The sequence below is a fragment of the Syngnathus scovelli genome, chromosome 3 (genome assembly GCF_024217435.2).
Source record: "Syngnathus scovelli strain Florida chromosome 3, RoL_Ssco_1.2, whole genome shotgun sequence".
Classification (NCBI taxonomy): Eukaryota; Metazoa; Chordata; class Actinopteri; order Syngnathiformes; family Syngnathidae; genus Syngnathus; species Syngnathus scovelli.
This window is the reverse complement of record NC_090849.1, coordinates 17,114,840-17,129,985: the sequence shown is the minus strand read 5'-3', so window position 1 is coordinate 17,129,985 and position 15,146 is coordinate 17,114,840. Positions and strand designations below refer to the sequence as shown.

Here is a 15,146-nt window from a genome sequence, read left to right as displayed (position 1 = left end):
GCGTTAAGCCTTCAGAAAGTCAGTTTCTTACCTCAGATGTAACGGTCTTGGCCAGGTGTGTTCCTATCAGTTCTTGTGCGTGGTTGGAGTAGGGTCCATTGTTAGTGGAAAGTTACAACAGGAGTCAATAACCCACAATGCATTGCTCCTGAGAAATGGTATTCAACCAATGCACGCAAATATGATCACGCGCACACTACAATGATGCGCACGCGTACAGTCGAGGTGAACAGTAGAACAAAGTCAGCGTATGCACACATGGCAGAAACACACAGAGCAATTTTATACCTTATCTTCATCAGTTTACGGACAGGTGAGAATTTCCATATTCCTACATCATTTTAAAAATAATGTCATGGATGGTAAATGGTAAATACAATATTTTTCGTTTAAAACATAATAATAAATAAAATAATCATAATAATATTGATAATATAAAAATGTGAATAAGCTGTCTACTCATTTCATACTTTTTTTTCTTTTTCACCTGTTCTTTATTATGAGGAGTTAAATGTGACATGCTGGCATCACTGGCTCCTCCTGTTCACCTATCGGGGGAAAGACTAGGCTGGACACTTTTGTTTTGCATGGTGAGGAACTCCAGGAGAGGTCATCTGGAGGTCAGCTGGAGATCATCATCAGAAGGACACTCGTCAAATGGCCTTGTCCGCTTTGCTCCAACAAGCAAGCATCTCAACCACAGTGCCGTGGCAGGAATCAAAGTGGCCACCAAAGAGTGGACGTCATACAGCTGCTCTGTAAGTCGGCGTCACCGAGCAAGCAAGAGACACCACAGCACCTTCACAGGTTGGACACTTTAGAGTCACTTATTTCTACCATCCTAAAGATTTTGCATTAATGACATTAATCCCTTTGTAATCTCTCCAGATGACCAAAACAGCATCTGTAGTGAAAATGAGAGTAAAGGTACATTTTCTATGTTATTGCTATCTACCGAATCTCAACTTCTACCTGATCTGACATAATTAAGAAATTTCCTAAACATATTGTTTTTAATCTTATCTACATGTTCTTAAAATGGAATAACTGTTTATCCTACATTATATGTATCATTATCATTATTGGTGTTGTTTATGACATTAGAGGTGGTTTTGTCTTCAGAAACTGCAAAATGGACCAACACAGTAATCGTCTTCATCATGAAGCTGCTTCTTTTGAAGATTCTTGTTTTTAATTCCATGATGACAATACACGCTGTTACAACGTGGTAAGGGACTGTTCGACACACAAATATGTAAATCACCTGTACATAACTTAAGTGGCATAAAAGCTTGGGATGGTGAGCTCAAAATTGCTTGTGCCTGCTTGGACACATTACTTTGACAGTTTGGGAATATCCTTTATGCTGACAAAACAAATTTAATTCTGCACTACAAATTAAAGAGTGTCACTTGTATGGTAGGGAGTTCGAGCATTAGTATTGTTTTGAAATGGTTGCATCCCAGGTGTTGACAGTTGAGGTTGTGTCAAAGCCAAACCTCACATCTTATCAGGACGTTAGCTAACCTCAGACAGACATTACAGCATTCAAAGAGTGCGATCCCACTGTTCTTTCCCATATCATAGCTTGGAAAGGTGTTTTAAATGTTGCAATTAATTAGTTAGCCGCAAACTATGCCGGAACTGTTATGATTTTGTTTGTTAAAATAAAACACATAAGACATGTTTCTTTGCTCCATGTTTTTAAGTGCCTCCAATAACACACTGACATAGCAACAGCACAACCACAACTTCCATTTTTTAAATTATTCACAGGGCAAGTAACTGTAGCTATCTAGACAGGAATCTACAGTTCTTAAATAAGTTAAGTATGTCAGCCTTGCCTCACAAACATTCACACATGATGAACACAAACACGATTGCAATATGACTGAATGGCTCATAGTCCAGAGTTGACACGTTTATCAGATAATGAAAAAAGAAAACAAACCTTTTCCACAATTGCTGCAATGTCCAAAAATGGACATGGTGGTGAAATGTTGGTTTGCAGGGATTAGTCCAATATTCAGTCCTTTAACCGAGATCCAACAAGAGAAAGAGTTTACTAATTTACAGTAGCATATTAAAAAACAGGTGGGGGTGGGGTGCTGGTTTGAATTGCTTCTAATCTATAAAGAGAAATGGCCATTTGTCTTTGGCTTAAATCAACCCAACAAAGATTACAATGAGCAACAAATACGAGCCCCTTTACTGCACTTGCGGTAAATTGGCAAAGACGTCAGAATCCTCTAAAATGACTCCCAAAGGAATTAGAAACACATCCAGGCAAGTCGGCAGTTGGGTCAAAAAACAGACACGCACACATGTTGAAATCGGGTCTGAAGAAGAAAAACATGTCCACACAAATGTTTTTAGTACATTCAAAAAATAGCAAAGGACATAATACTTAAAGCACTATGCTGCGTACAATTAGCTAGTTTGAGATTGATGTATTTTCATACAAATTTACCGACGTTAGCGTGAGTAAGAAACACTGATGGGGATTTGAATGAGCAAAAAAATAAAGTGCTTCTATGAAGACAAAAATCCTCTTTCTGAGGTACGGGGGAAAAAAAATCACACCAAATATCAACAAAACAAACAAAAAAAAAACACTACACGATTACGCTGTGCTAGAAAGACCAAAACATTATTTACATTTTGGGTAATGCATCGCTTATCACCTACGGAGCAACATTTAAGTCACTGTCATTGGCTTTCGATCCAAACATGACGAAAAGTGATAACGCCATGACACGTGTCACATCTGCTTAAGTAAATCCTTCCTGTGAAGAGAGGAACCAGTATCAGTGCTCCGGCAAAAACTCTCTCTGGTGCACTTCATGTACATGCAGGACTATCACTTTTACACAAAGCTGAGTGTACAAAGCAGAAGCAGAGTGAGCAGTTGCAAAGGTTGGGAGTAGTAGAAGGTGGAGGGGGCGGAGCCTCGGGGGTAGATCCTCCATCTATCTCTGTGCGGATGAAGACTCTCCATGTCTTTCTGGGCGCTGTACGCTGCCACGGTAAAGTTAGCGTCCCCTGTGGTAAGGAGGTCAAACACACAGGAGTGGAAGTAAATGTCCTGAACCTCCAGCTGCTCACGGCAGCGCTCCTTAGCAGCCTGCACAGTGAACGCCTGCCTGTCGCTTTGAGAGTATAACTGTATCTGTGAGGAGTATCTGGGCTTGTGCAGATGCTGGAGCTGAAGGCCCACCGAAGGCGGCGATAGAGGCAGGTGGCCGCTTTGGTCGATGCGCTCCACTCTGGGGCAGCCGTTCAGACATAGCTGCAGGTCCTGGGTGGCATCGTAGGCCTGAGCCAGCTCCTCGGGGATCCGAACGGCCAGGGTCAGATAGCGACCGAGCTGTCGGACGATAACCGTGACGCCGATGTAGCCCGCGTGCAGTTCGATGTGGTGGCCCGGGCTCCGCTCTGAGATCCAAAGGGCCCTCACTTTCCCGGCGGCGCCGTCGGTCCCCATGGAGATGTGGATGGGGTCTCCGCTGCTGACCGTGCCATCGTCGAAGGCGGCGGGTAGGTTGTCTGTCACCGCCTGGTAGACCCTTTGGTCGGTGCAACCCTCGTAGGGCTTGAAGATAACCGTGATCTATAAGGACACAAAGAGACCCGCATTAATGAAGTAAACTATAGTGACGGGTGCTGGAAAAATTTCTATTACACATTTCTGATGAATAAAACACTTGGAAGTTAAAAATGTTCTTTACCGTTAGGGATACCACAGTTTTTTCAGACCAAAATTAGTACAAGTACTCAATTCTTAAGTAGACACCGATACCGAGCACCGATACCACTAGTACAAAATGTTCCCCAAAACAATGATAGATATCCTAATATAGCGAAATATCTTTCTCATACTATTTAACTTGTTTCAATAAGTTCAATTATAGCTCAGACAACAACACACTTTATTGACAGTGCAACATTTAAGAAATGTCTAAATGAGTTTTTAACAAGTTGCAATTTGACACAGCTATGCAAACATGCTGGCACAAGCATGCATGCACACACTCCCCCCCCCCCCCCCCCCCCCACACACACACACACACACACACACTCAGGACAGTGGAAGCAGCAGTGTGTGTACAAGGGTGTGGTGTGAGCACTGCAGCGAGCGCGAGTCCAGCATCGTAGTTCCGGTGAATGGCGGCTTTGTTCACATGACAGCCATGAGGCATGAGCCCAGTCAGGCCATTAAGGCTGTGTGTTTGTGTGTGCATGCAAGTGTGTGTGTGTGTGTGTGTATGTGCATTCACGTGTGTGTGTGTGTTTCTAATAATTGTGACTAATAACATGCCCCACCTCTGACACAAGGTCAGACCTTCATCTCCACAGTGCAGCAAGCATACTATTTGCTTTGTGTGTGGGTGGGTGTGCAACTCTATTTGCTTGTGTGGGTGTGTATGTGTTTGAATAACCAAAAATGTGCGTGCACGGACTAAAATAAAGAGGACAGAAAAATCAACATATCCTGTTAAAATCTCTACTGCTTAATTTGTGGATTTTAGTTATCATACGAGGGATAAAGGGCCGCAACTACACACTAAGTGCGAGGAGATGACGCACGACAATAAACAGTGGGTCCTTTCACACATATCATTCCATGTTATTAGAGGTCAGGCTATGCTGAGCCATTAACCACGTTAGGTTTCACAACAGTGCTTCAGTCACAAGAGACAGTCATAAGACTGAGCTGTTGGTCGTACACCTGTGAGGTTGATCGGCCGAGACCCAGAGAGAGATACATTAAAGTAGAACAGATTGATAAGTTGAGAGATGGTAACATTTTTTTAACTATGACTACCATTTTCAATGTCAACAGGAGGGGAGGGGCGGCAAAATAACACAAACATACGATTTTTTGCCACCCTGAAGCGGTGGAGAGCTTGGAAAGGATTGGAGTTTTACACACTGCAGTCCACTGAAAATTCTATCATTGCATGTTTATGGATTTCACTGGCGAGTAACTGCTAAGGTCAAACAGAACCCGGTCAAGGTCAAATTGTTACCACAAAGCTCTTATCAACTGTACAAAGTTTATTTCTATTATTTTTATAAAGTTTATTTTTATTTGAGGTATGAATGATTAACTGTCATAAGTATAGTTAAAACCAAAAAATAAAACACCAACCTTGATGATGACTGATAAGAACTCCAGTCGGCTTAGAGATGATTGTTGGTGTTTACTGTACGATACAAATAGCTTAAGATGAAGAGTAGTCAAAGTTCCCTTTCAATAGTAAATTTCATTCATATTGTTGACTTGAGAAGTATGTCCTACATATAGTTAAAAAAGTCCTATGGTCATTATTATATATTTCCAATTTGCTTCAAGGGCCACAGAGGTATGTGAGATTTGTGGACGTTTCGAATAATGTCAAGAACGATGGCAAATGTCCAACCAGTCAGTCGAACCGTGTCAGTGTGCTCCTAATGGAATGCAAGCTAGATTAAATTCAACAAGCAGTCAAGATCAAATGAACTGTAGCGGTTGCTTGAAACACCGACTTTCATCTCTTAAAACCCGTCAATGATTAACAAATAGCTTGTTTCTTACCTTATTGGTGGCTGTGGCAGAGGAGCCCGTGACCACTGGAACGTTGGTGACCTGAACCGACAGATAGTCATTATCGATGAGCGGCCATGCCCCCTCCACCTTGCAAGTCTGGAAGCTGTCCTTGAATGTCCTCAAGTGGGGGTCCCCGAACAGCCCGCAGAACAGGAATCCGGGCCTTGCGTGAGTGTGGCTGTGAGTGTGCGCGTGCGCATGGGCGTGTGCGTGCGCATGCTGAATGCGACTGTAGTAGTTGCACGGCTCGTGGTGGACCTCGGGTTGCGTCGAGGAAGTGGGGCCGTCTCGGGAGCAGTTCCTCTGGCTCATTAAGTCCGAGATGCCCAGCACGGCCGAGTGGAAGACCAGGTTGCCCCTGCAGGACTTTGCCGTCCTCTGCGTGCAGGCCTTGTAAGACCGCAAAGCTTTGCAGAATTCTACGTGAAAGTCATCCACAGCCGGTGTGAGGTGAGAGGTCAGGGACACAAAGTCGGTGGTGCACTTTTGGATGCGACACTGAGGGCTGATCACCTGGCAATGACCTACAGATAAAGGAGAGAAATATTATCAGTCACAAAGGTGAGCTGAAGCTCTGGAAAAGCCGGCAGGTTGGTTTTAAGCAGAAATGGAAAGTTTAGGACACAGCAGAAATGGAAAGTTTAGGACACAACTAAGATGAGCGTTTGGAGCTGGCTTTGATCTTAAACTCACAAACTCACCGGCTGGTTGCAATCTAATAAAACAAAAAAACGAGCCGCCAACCGACTGCTCAGAACACTTGGATCAATCAAGCCGAACCGCTTTGCAAGTGTAATAAAGACAAAGTGTAATAAAGCAAAGAGCAGCAAAAAGAAAAGATAAAGAATTGTTAAGACTACTTAAGACTGTAAAAGATAAGGCCACGTTTATCAGGAACCATAAAAAAACTACCACAAGTCCTCACCACATTGTGTGTGAAATACACAAGGCCATGTGGCCTTCCATTAGCAGGAAGCACATTTTGATCAATTGAGATCTCGGGACTATATTTTACTTGCCAAATGGAAAATTTAGCCACACACACACATTAGTGGGGGATAACGACAGTGTGTGTTTGTGTGTGGCAGCATGCGGTGCTCGAAAGGTGAAAAGGGGAGGGGCCATATGGGGTGAGAGAGGCATATTAATATCTGACTTTTATGCACAGGATTTTGTCTGAATTGTTGCTGTTCCCATTGTTTCATTTTGGATTACGACACAAGTAAAACGGACGCTTTTGTAACGTTGGAGGGCGGATAGAGAGCAGATCTAATGCATCAGCCAAGGCATGCCTCGATTAGATTAGGCCAGAGAGGAGTGCAGTGGAGGAGCAGCTGCGTGCACACATTTAGAGGCAAAAGAAAGAATGTACTCATTTAAACCTCATATGATAAGGCCAATGAGGAAAAATCTAAAATTGTTTCAGCTCAAGTCAACAAATTCCTCTGATGTCACACCATCACTTATCAATATTAGATCTGGCTTGCACAAAAACAGGCACACAAGTGTGCCTTTGTACACGTTTGTTTTGGGGGGGCATGAAGAAGCCTGGACCACCATTTGGGGGCAGTAGTGCTCTGAATTTACAAAACGCTATGAGGGGACCCCATACTACTCACAACCCTTGGCTGTTCCATACCGACACTAGACCAGACACACAAACTGTATCGTGGCTGTCGGACACAGAGGACACATTGACCCTGAGCGATTAAACCTGACTTCTGTCCCCCGTGCGCAGGCGGTACTAAAATACAGCTTGATATCTTATCAGCGCAGGTTTATTCTCTTTCACAAGGTATCATTATCAGTAGCAGTTGTAACACTAACAAAAGCACCCTTTCATCACCAGACCTGAGCAGAGTGATGGAGCAATACAAGAATTGAGTCCAATAAGAACAGAGTTCAAACCAGATGTAAATAAATGCTCAAATGTTTTTGCTATGATGAGTAACAACTGTTCTGCTGCACTTGGAATGTAAACTGTGCTCTGGTTTGTGCTTCTACATTGGTCGTGCTCCAGAAAACTGGCATGCCTGAAACACTCGTTTTCAAATTTGCCCCCTTGTCTGACTGGTATAGAAATGTTTTGTGTTTGTGTGTGTTAGGATTGATGTTGATGATTTCGAGCGACCATTCAAATGTGTGACGTAATCGGATAGTGAGGTGTTTTAAAGTTGATATGCATTGAATGAACTGGATTGATTTAGGTTATGTTTAAACCTTTCAAAAAAATAAGTACATAAAAATTCCGCAGCAACTGTGAGTAATCTGATGCTATTAACAAAAAACTAGGAAAACGACACACTCAACATAAACTGACAATGGAATATTTTGTGTTTTTTTTTCCTCAAGGCATGTGACTTTTAATTCTGAGAAGATGAGATTTGTTTATGAGAAGGTCCGTTATGTGCTCTCCCTATTTTATCACATCAGTGAAGCCATCAACAGACCACAATGTGCATCTTCGCCCTCAGTGCAATTCCACTATGCTTGAGGGGAAAAATGTATTTTTGTGGTACTGTGTGTCAGGGTGAATAACAAAAATAAAATAGCCATCTCTTAAAATAATAGAGAAAATTTTACGAGGACTATTCGCTCAAGTGTAAGCCTGGTGTGCTGTACACCCAAGGGTGAGTAGAAACAATAAAACAATATAATAGTAATATTTTGCTTTCTTGTTTACACCATTGCCTCTCCAGGCTGCTGCTATCATCTCAGAGGTTCAACGCCTTTTGCTCAATCACCGCCACTCTCTGCTGTTGTTGGTGTTCCCACCCCAAGTAATTAGCCGCCCTCAGCAATATTTCAGCCGGCAGTCGAGCCTCCCCGCATTCCCCACATGGCTTCTCTGCAAACACACCGGGGTCAAAAGATCCATGATGTGAATCTCCGCGGCTTGGTTTTAAGATTTCTTTTGTCTCCCGATATGGAAGCCTCCAACCACTTTGATCCCTGGAGATCCGACAGGGATCTCCAGGCATGATCTCGCAGCCCAAGTGCTTATTGATCACCTTGTTGTGTGCACTCTCTCTCTCTCTCTCTCACTCTCTCACCCTGAGCTCGGATCACACAAACAGCCCTCGGAGCAGAAGCTGCAACACTTTACAGGAACTCACAACAGCGTGCACCCTCCTTGACAAGAAAGTCAGGAGTGCGAACACAAGATTCCGACATTCCTGTCCGCCTGTCCAAACAAACACATGGCAATGTCGTTCGCAAGACTAGCGGCGAGAAGTGTGTCTCAGGAACGACTCGTACAAGTTAATACAAATCAGTGCTGTGTTTGCCAAATGAATGATAGGTATTCTTTCGAGGTGAGACTGAGGGGTGCCTGGAAGGTTGGTTTTAATGGCAAGTGTGTCTGTTTTTTTCCCACCAAGTTGTGTGCAGAGGTGCTTTTGTGCCGCTGCCTTGGTTGTGTTAAACTAATTACTGAAGGTGTGACAGCTTCACAGACAGCCAACCCCCTGCGCACGCACAATAACATACACAGACAGACACACTTTTGAACAGTGGCTCCATAAAAAGAGTCTGCTTTTTGCACCAAATAAACATACAATTGTTCTCCAGGATAAAACAATCCAGATATGTGACACTTTATGAACCGTTAGCTTTCAGTGAGCACACCTCATTTACATTCAGTGATGTGTTTCTGACAGTTATGTTAAGAACATGCGTTTGACATTAGCTGAAATATTAAATTGAGGCTAACGTGAACTGCAGTCAACTTTTACTGTGAAGATATCCACACTAGAGATGTCTATTATGAAATGCAGTATTGTTGTCTATATAGAAGTGCAAATATTTGTTCATATTTATATCAACTGTAATTATTATTGTAATATTATTCTAAAGACAGCGATAGATGCCATTTGTTAGTAAGGTACTGATAAAGGCTGGATCTATGCTTTTCAACTCCATTATATGAATTTAACTTTTATTATGAGCAGTCCAGCATAGAGGCTTTGCTATTCATTAAGCTGCAGTAAACACCATAAAACAAGGTTTTACTTGTACAAAGAGACTCATAACTGCTTACATTCTTATTGATAGCAGCTATATGCACATGTGCAGAAGCAATGAGCCTCCCCTACTCTCGCAGCCATAACCAGGAGGAGAATGACGACCCCAGAGAGAGGAGCATGCAGAAACTCGATCCGGGCTGGGGCTGCCGCACTGCCGCTATAAAAAGAGCCAATGTCAAGCAGGCGTGGGCCCAACACAAAGAAGAATAAAAGGGTCTAAAAAGCGATAACAGCACGTATGGTCATTGTAATATGCGGTCTGTAAGATGAGAGTGATTTTTTTTAAAAGTGCCAGCGGTGTATCTACCTATGCGCGAAGCGGAGGTCAGAGCGATGATCAGCAGCAGCAGTGGCCGGAGGCGGCGCACCAGAGACGGGGTGGCGAGGCGCTCAGCCCCGCTGCAGCAGCATCCGGCTCTCCCCATCCCCGTCCATGCAGGGCAAGGAAAGGGGAGAGGACAGAGCTCCAAAAGGCGAGGGAAAGTGATGGCCAGGCCTTGGGACGACTACTTCTTCTTCTTCTTCTTCCCCACTCTTCTCTCCTTGTTCTCCTCCACGGGTGAGCAGGGGCATTAAAGCACTTCCACTCCACGTAATAAAGGGCGGAGGTGCACAAGGAGAGCCGAGAAGAGGAGAAAGTATGTCTGTCAGCGAGAGTGGGCACACTTTCACTTGTTCCCGCATCCACACTTGCAGTGACACGTGTGATTTCAGCGCACCACTGGAACCGCTTCCTTTTCGCGATCGTTCGCTACTTGACGGACTCCAAACACGCACAATCTCATCTCAGTTTCTCTCTGCATGATCTCTCTCCTCCTCCTCCACTCCTCCCCCTTCACTTTCTCCTCCTCCTCCAAAAAAATCAATAGAGCCTCAAGTGAGCCCTGCTGGCGGGAATCAGAGCGAGGGAGAGAGAGAGAGAGAGAGAGAGAGAGAGAGAGAGAGAGAGAGAGAGAGAGAGAGAGAGAGAGAGAGAGAGAGAGAGACCTTTGAACTTTACAAATATTTATCAGCTCGATGTATACAAAATTAAAAACAATGAGGTGATGATTAGATTTTGTTTTCTTGAAGACAGCTTCTTTATTTCGGCTTCATTAGCAAAAAGAGCAACAAACGCATTTAAGAATCTGTGCATTGAGGGTTTTGCAAATTCAACAGATTATTAACTAATTATATAGATTACATAAACTTCAACTAAAGGAGAACTGACCGCTTTGGGTCATAAACGAATGGCTTAACAGTGGCGTTCATTGTGAGTCTGAGTTAACTTCCTTTTTTACGTTTTCGTCAACAAATGGTTGGCGGTCCACAAAAAATGTGAACAACCATGAAACAGTCCCTGCCGGGGAAAAGGTCGGGTACCACGGATTTATGTCACAGCTGAGATCTTTTCAAAATATAAAAATTACACATCGGATATAGCAGAGAGTAAAAAGCAATGGCTTAACAACACTCTCACAATTTCATCAACAAAGTCTACCAACCTAAAGCATGTGCACACAATGTCAACACAATTATAGTAGTGTACTTACCTCAAACTCTGTCCAACCACTAAACACTGTCAAAACAACTTATATAAAATTACATGATAGGTCTATGTGCTATGAGTAGTTTTTTTTAAATACATTTAATAAGTTTTTATGAAATTTAATAAATGAGATCATTTAATAAATGAGAAAATGACTGACTCCCAACAATATGATACAACGTCAACATACAAACGCTTACAAGTACAACATAGCTCACTCACACTCAGAGCACCTGGCACAAAGACAGTTTGTTTCTGAACGTCCAACTTGTCTACACCTCCACACCTCTGCTTCCCCTCTCCACTTCAACCTCTCAACACCCCTCCTCACTGCAGAACCACAAACAAGCCATCATTCAACAAGCTCTGTTCTGCACATCTGTGTGTGCATGTGTGTTTGTGTGTGTGTGTGCATGTGCGTACGTGTGTGCGTGGCTACAGCAATGCGGGGAATCTGTTCTTCTCCCCCCTCAAACAAACCAGGCATGATGCAGCATGATGACACGTGACTGATTGAGTGACGATTTTGAGATACATTTGGGAGGGGTGTAACAAAAAAAAATTAATCAAAAAATCGGTTTTAATTTAAAAGATACAACTTCATCAAATCGAACTGAGTTGAACCATTATGCGTTTTGAGATACATATCGAGTCTTTTTAATTGGAAAGCTTTACACCGAGGTTATTTTAGTTAACAAAACCCAACAAAATTAGTAAAACTGAAATTGAAAAACAATATTTAGTTGATGAAATAATAATCAAATATTAAAATAATAAAGAAAAAATTAATTTGATAAAACTAACTGAAAGATTTGACAAAACAATATCTGTGTGGTGTGAATTGTTGGTTATCATCAATCCACTGGGTCCTAATTTTTGCGACAGCTTGACAGAGGGCGTAAGTATCTCCTTGTTCTGCCTTATTATCCAAACAAAGGCTCTTCACATCTTGAGCAAGATTATTCTTTGAAACACTTACTGATAGACTAAGTAGCTATTACTTTGACTCGAGAAAGTGTTGCTTGGAATGACCATGACAGCTTTTATCCACTTAAGATGTGTTACCTGAGGGAAGATGAGCTCAGAGATCATCACCAAATTCAAAGTGAATAAAAGTTTTATTTGTCTGTCTAGGTAACCCTCTTTAAATGAGACTTGGCCACCATAGTCGTTTTGTTTTTTTAAATCTACGCTGAGAGCGGCTATGGTTGAGTCATGAGGACATTAGCTTGGAATTGTCCCTTTAGCCTCTGCAATTGAATGGCAAGAAGACAAACTCCACAAATTCAAAGCCAGAATAAAATGATGTATGTGCATTTTTGTATATAGTTTTGGAATTCATCTATTTGATACTGTAGGGCTACGGTTTCAACCAACTACCAAATGCTTCGCTTTATGCTTCTGACAACAGATAACCAAAAGGAGCACCACATTCCCGCAAAGCTTGGACAAACTAGCCACAAAACAGGATAAGGATCAACGTACAAGTGTTCTAAACTCTCGCACTAGTCCAACTACCCTTTCCCCCAATATCCGCAAATTAACCGTCTTCTCCCGTCATCTTTTCTTCCTTTGTGTGAAATCTGAAACATTCACAGCCCTCCATGATGGCCTAACAAGAAAGCTTGTGTTTCCTCTCACACGCACACACAGAGCAGAGCAGTGAGACGGAAACAGCTGAAGGGTAGATGACGATCATGAGGTTGCCGTTTGGTTTGGGTCAGTGTTTTGCAGCTGCAAGACAAAGATGCCATTAAAACCATCCCTTGAGGCCCTCGGCGTGTTGAACAAACATTACATTTGATAAGCCGATGCCTTGTGATTCCATAAGTTCTCACTTTGGAATATAGGATCACTCTTGTATGACTTTTGTCATGATGTTCCCAAGACTGGGACCATTTTTTCGAGTGTGTACAGTCAATATGATAATGAAATAATTGTCAAGCGTTCATACAGTGTCCCTCTTTATGTGTGACATGACACATCCAATTCATCCATTTTAAATAGAGCTTATTGTCATTGATCCATATTTTCCATATGAGTTTGATCAATGGTGTGGTATGTATGCTATCATAAAATTGTGGGTTTCTTCTTTTCTTCAAGACAGGCCATGTGGAATTATCCAATCCATTCCACTTAATCATATTGACAATGTCCTTATTACTAAAATTCACAAGATTAAATCTTTTCTAAAAACGTACAAATTCAATACAATTGATAAATTACAATTCAGGAATATGCACTGTTATATTCAATGTTTTTTTGTTTTTTTTTTAGAAACTCAAGATATTCTTCAGAAAACATGAACATGCAAATTCCTGCCTTATACATACACACATGCACACAAATACACAAGCACACACATGTCTCTGTTGATCCCTGCTCCACGCATGTGTTCACTTTTAAGCTTTACACATTCTTTATGCTACAGCTGGTCCATTTCCTGCGGTGCCACCCTCATCTTCTGTTTGGAATCACAACCACTTGAATACGCACAGCAGAGGTACAACAAAATGACAGATGCTGACACTTGTGTGTGTGTGTGTGCGTGTGTCAGTGTGGAAGATGCCAAACCCAGGTGAGTCCCCCTCCTACCCCCAAACATTCCAGCATCCCGCACAGTGACAGATAGAGCGAAAAAGTGAGCGAGATCTTTCTCGCCTACATCCAGCTGTGAGAGCTTCCCTCTCTCCTCTTCCCCCTCTCCCTCCCCCTTGGGATAGAGAGCTCACACGACGGCAGATGGGCGGAATGCATAATGCATAGACTATTTGGGGGGCTGGGAGGGTGTGTACAGTCTTTGGGGAGTGGGCTGTGCAATGGTTATAGATCTAATGGGCGTGCGCTCTTCCATTCCCATTTGAAGTGCAAAAAGCCAAATGAGTGTGAAGTGTTTCATTACTCATGCTCGGCGCGCTCCATGCACAACATCTCACTGCAGTCACAACTTTTGAAGGACATTTAAGGCGGGCGCTTATATGACTCTTTTGTTGTCGACAGACGTGCTCCTTCTGCCTCCCTGCTCGTGTAAAGCCGCTTTAGTTCCCTAATTGCTCTGATTACTGCAAGATGAGGCCTATGTATCATAATGCTGTGTAATTAGTACTCAGTTGTGAACTAACAAGGCTTCCTCAGGCATTGGTAATGGATTTAAGATAGACAAGCTGAGCTGAGGCATGACTAATACAGCAGGGTCGGATAATTAATACCTCCGCCTCTGCCCAAGGAGTTCCCAGACACATTCAGATGCAATACTTCACTTCGGGGTTTTTGTGAATTGTCAAAGTCACACCGTCGATATGCGTGTCAGATAATGAGGATACAATTGACAAATTCACACGTTGGTTTATACAAACATCGATACAGAAAGAATGAGGAGATAATAATAAATACAAGTAATAAAAAAACAATGAAGACAAGACAGAACAAGAGAGAGCTGGCAGGTAGCGCTTCTCTGGAGATTCATTAGGCTTGACAGAAATGCCGGCTGTGAATATGCCGGCACAGCAAGAAACACAAGCACACACACACACACGTGCATGATGGCAGCTCGGTGCAGGTGCACGATGCTCTCATCTGCTGACAGGTTGGAATAAAAGCGCCAAGAAGATAGTATGGGCGGATTTAGAGTCCCGCTGAGAAGACAGCTCGCTGTGCGTCTCCAAATAGCTACGGTGGGAATTAACATATTTTGAGTGGCATTAAGTTCTGCCTGTCATGGCACACAAGGCTCTCAAATGAAGACTGAAATATTTATTTAGTGTTGGAAAAATGTTTCCAAACGGCTTAAATATTAAACCAGCTTGCCCGACTTCAAGAAATAATGAAGTGGCCGTGCGTCTTTGTGCTATAAACGATTTGTGTGTGTGTGTGTGGGGGGGGGGGGTGTATGTATGTATATATATATATATATATATATATATAGAGAGAGAGAGAGAGAGAGAGAGAGAGAGAGAGAGAGAGAGAGAGAGAGAGAGAGAGAGAGAGAGAGAATTGCATGCAT

At 42.7% G+C, this 15,146-nt stretch overlaps 1 protein-coding gene and 1 long non-coding RNA gene across 3 annotated transcripts; one reads left to right on the top strand and one right to left on the bottom strand.

Annotated features, from left to right (window-relative positions):
* Position 1: 1 nt before the first annotated feature.
* Positions 2–1,688, top strand: LOC137840148 (uncharacterized). Of its 2 annotated transcripts, none has more exons than XR_011086613.1 (4): positions 2–313; positions 508–807; positions 889–927; positions 1,123–1,688. It is a non-coding gene; the product is annotated as an uncharacterized lncRNA (long non-coding RNA). The 2 variants fall into 2 exon arrangements; XR_011086612.1 differs by having other exon boundaries at positions 4–313; positions 505–807.
* Positions 1,687–10,447, bottom strand: rgmb (repulsive guidance molecule BMP co-receptor b). Its single transcript, XM_049763845.1, has 3 exons — positions 9,923–10,447; positions 5,579–6,114; positions 1,687–3,610 (listed from the first exon to the last, which is right to left on the bottom strand). The coding sequence occupies exons 1-3, from the start codon at positions 10,038–10,040 to the stop codon at positions 2,867–2,869; spliced, it is 1,398 nt and encodes a 465-aa protein (XP_049619802.1). The 5' UTR covers positions 10,041–10,447; the 3' UTR covers positions 1,687–2,866.
* Between the last annotated feature and the right edge of the window lie 4,699 nt (positions 10,448–15,146).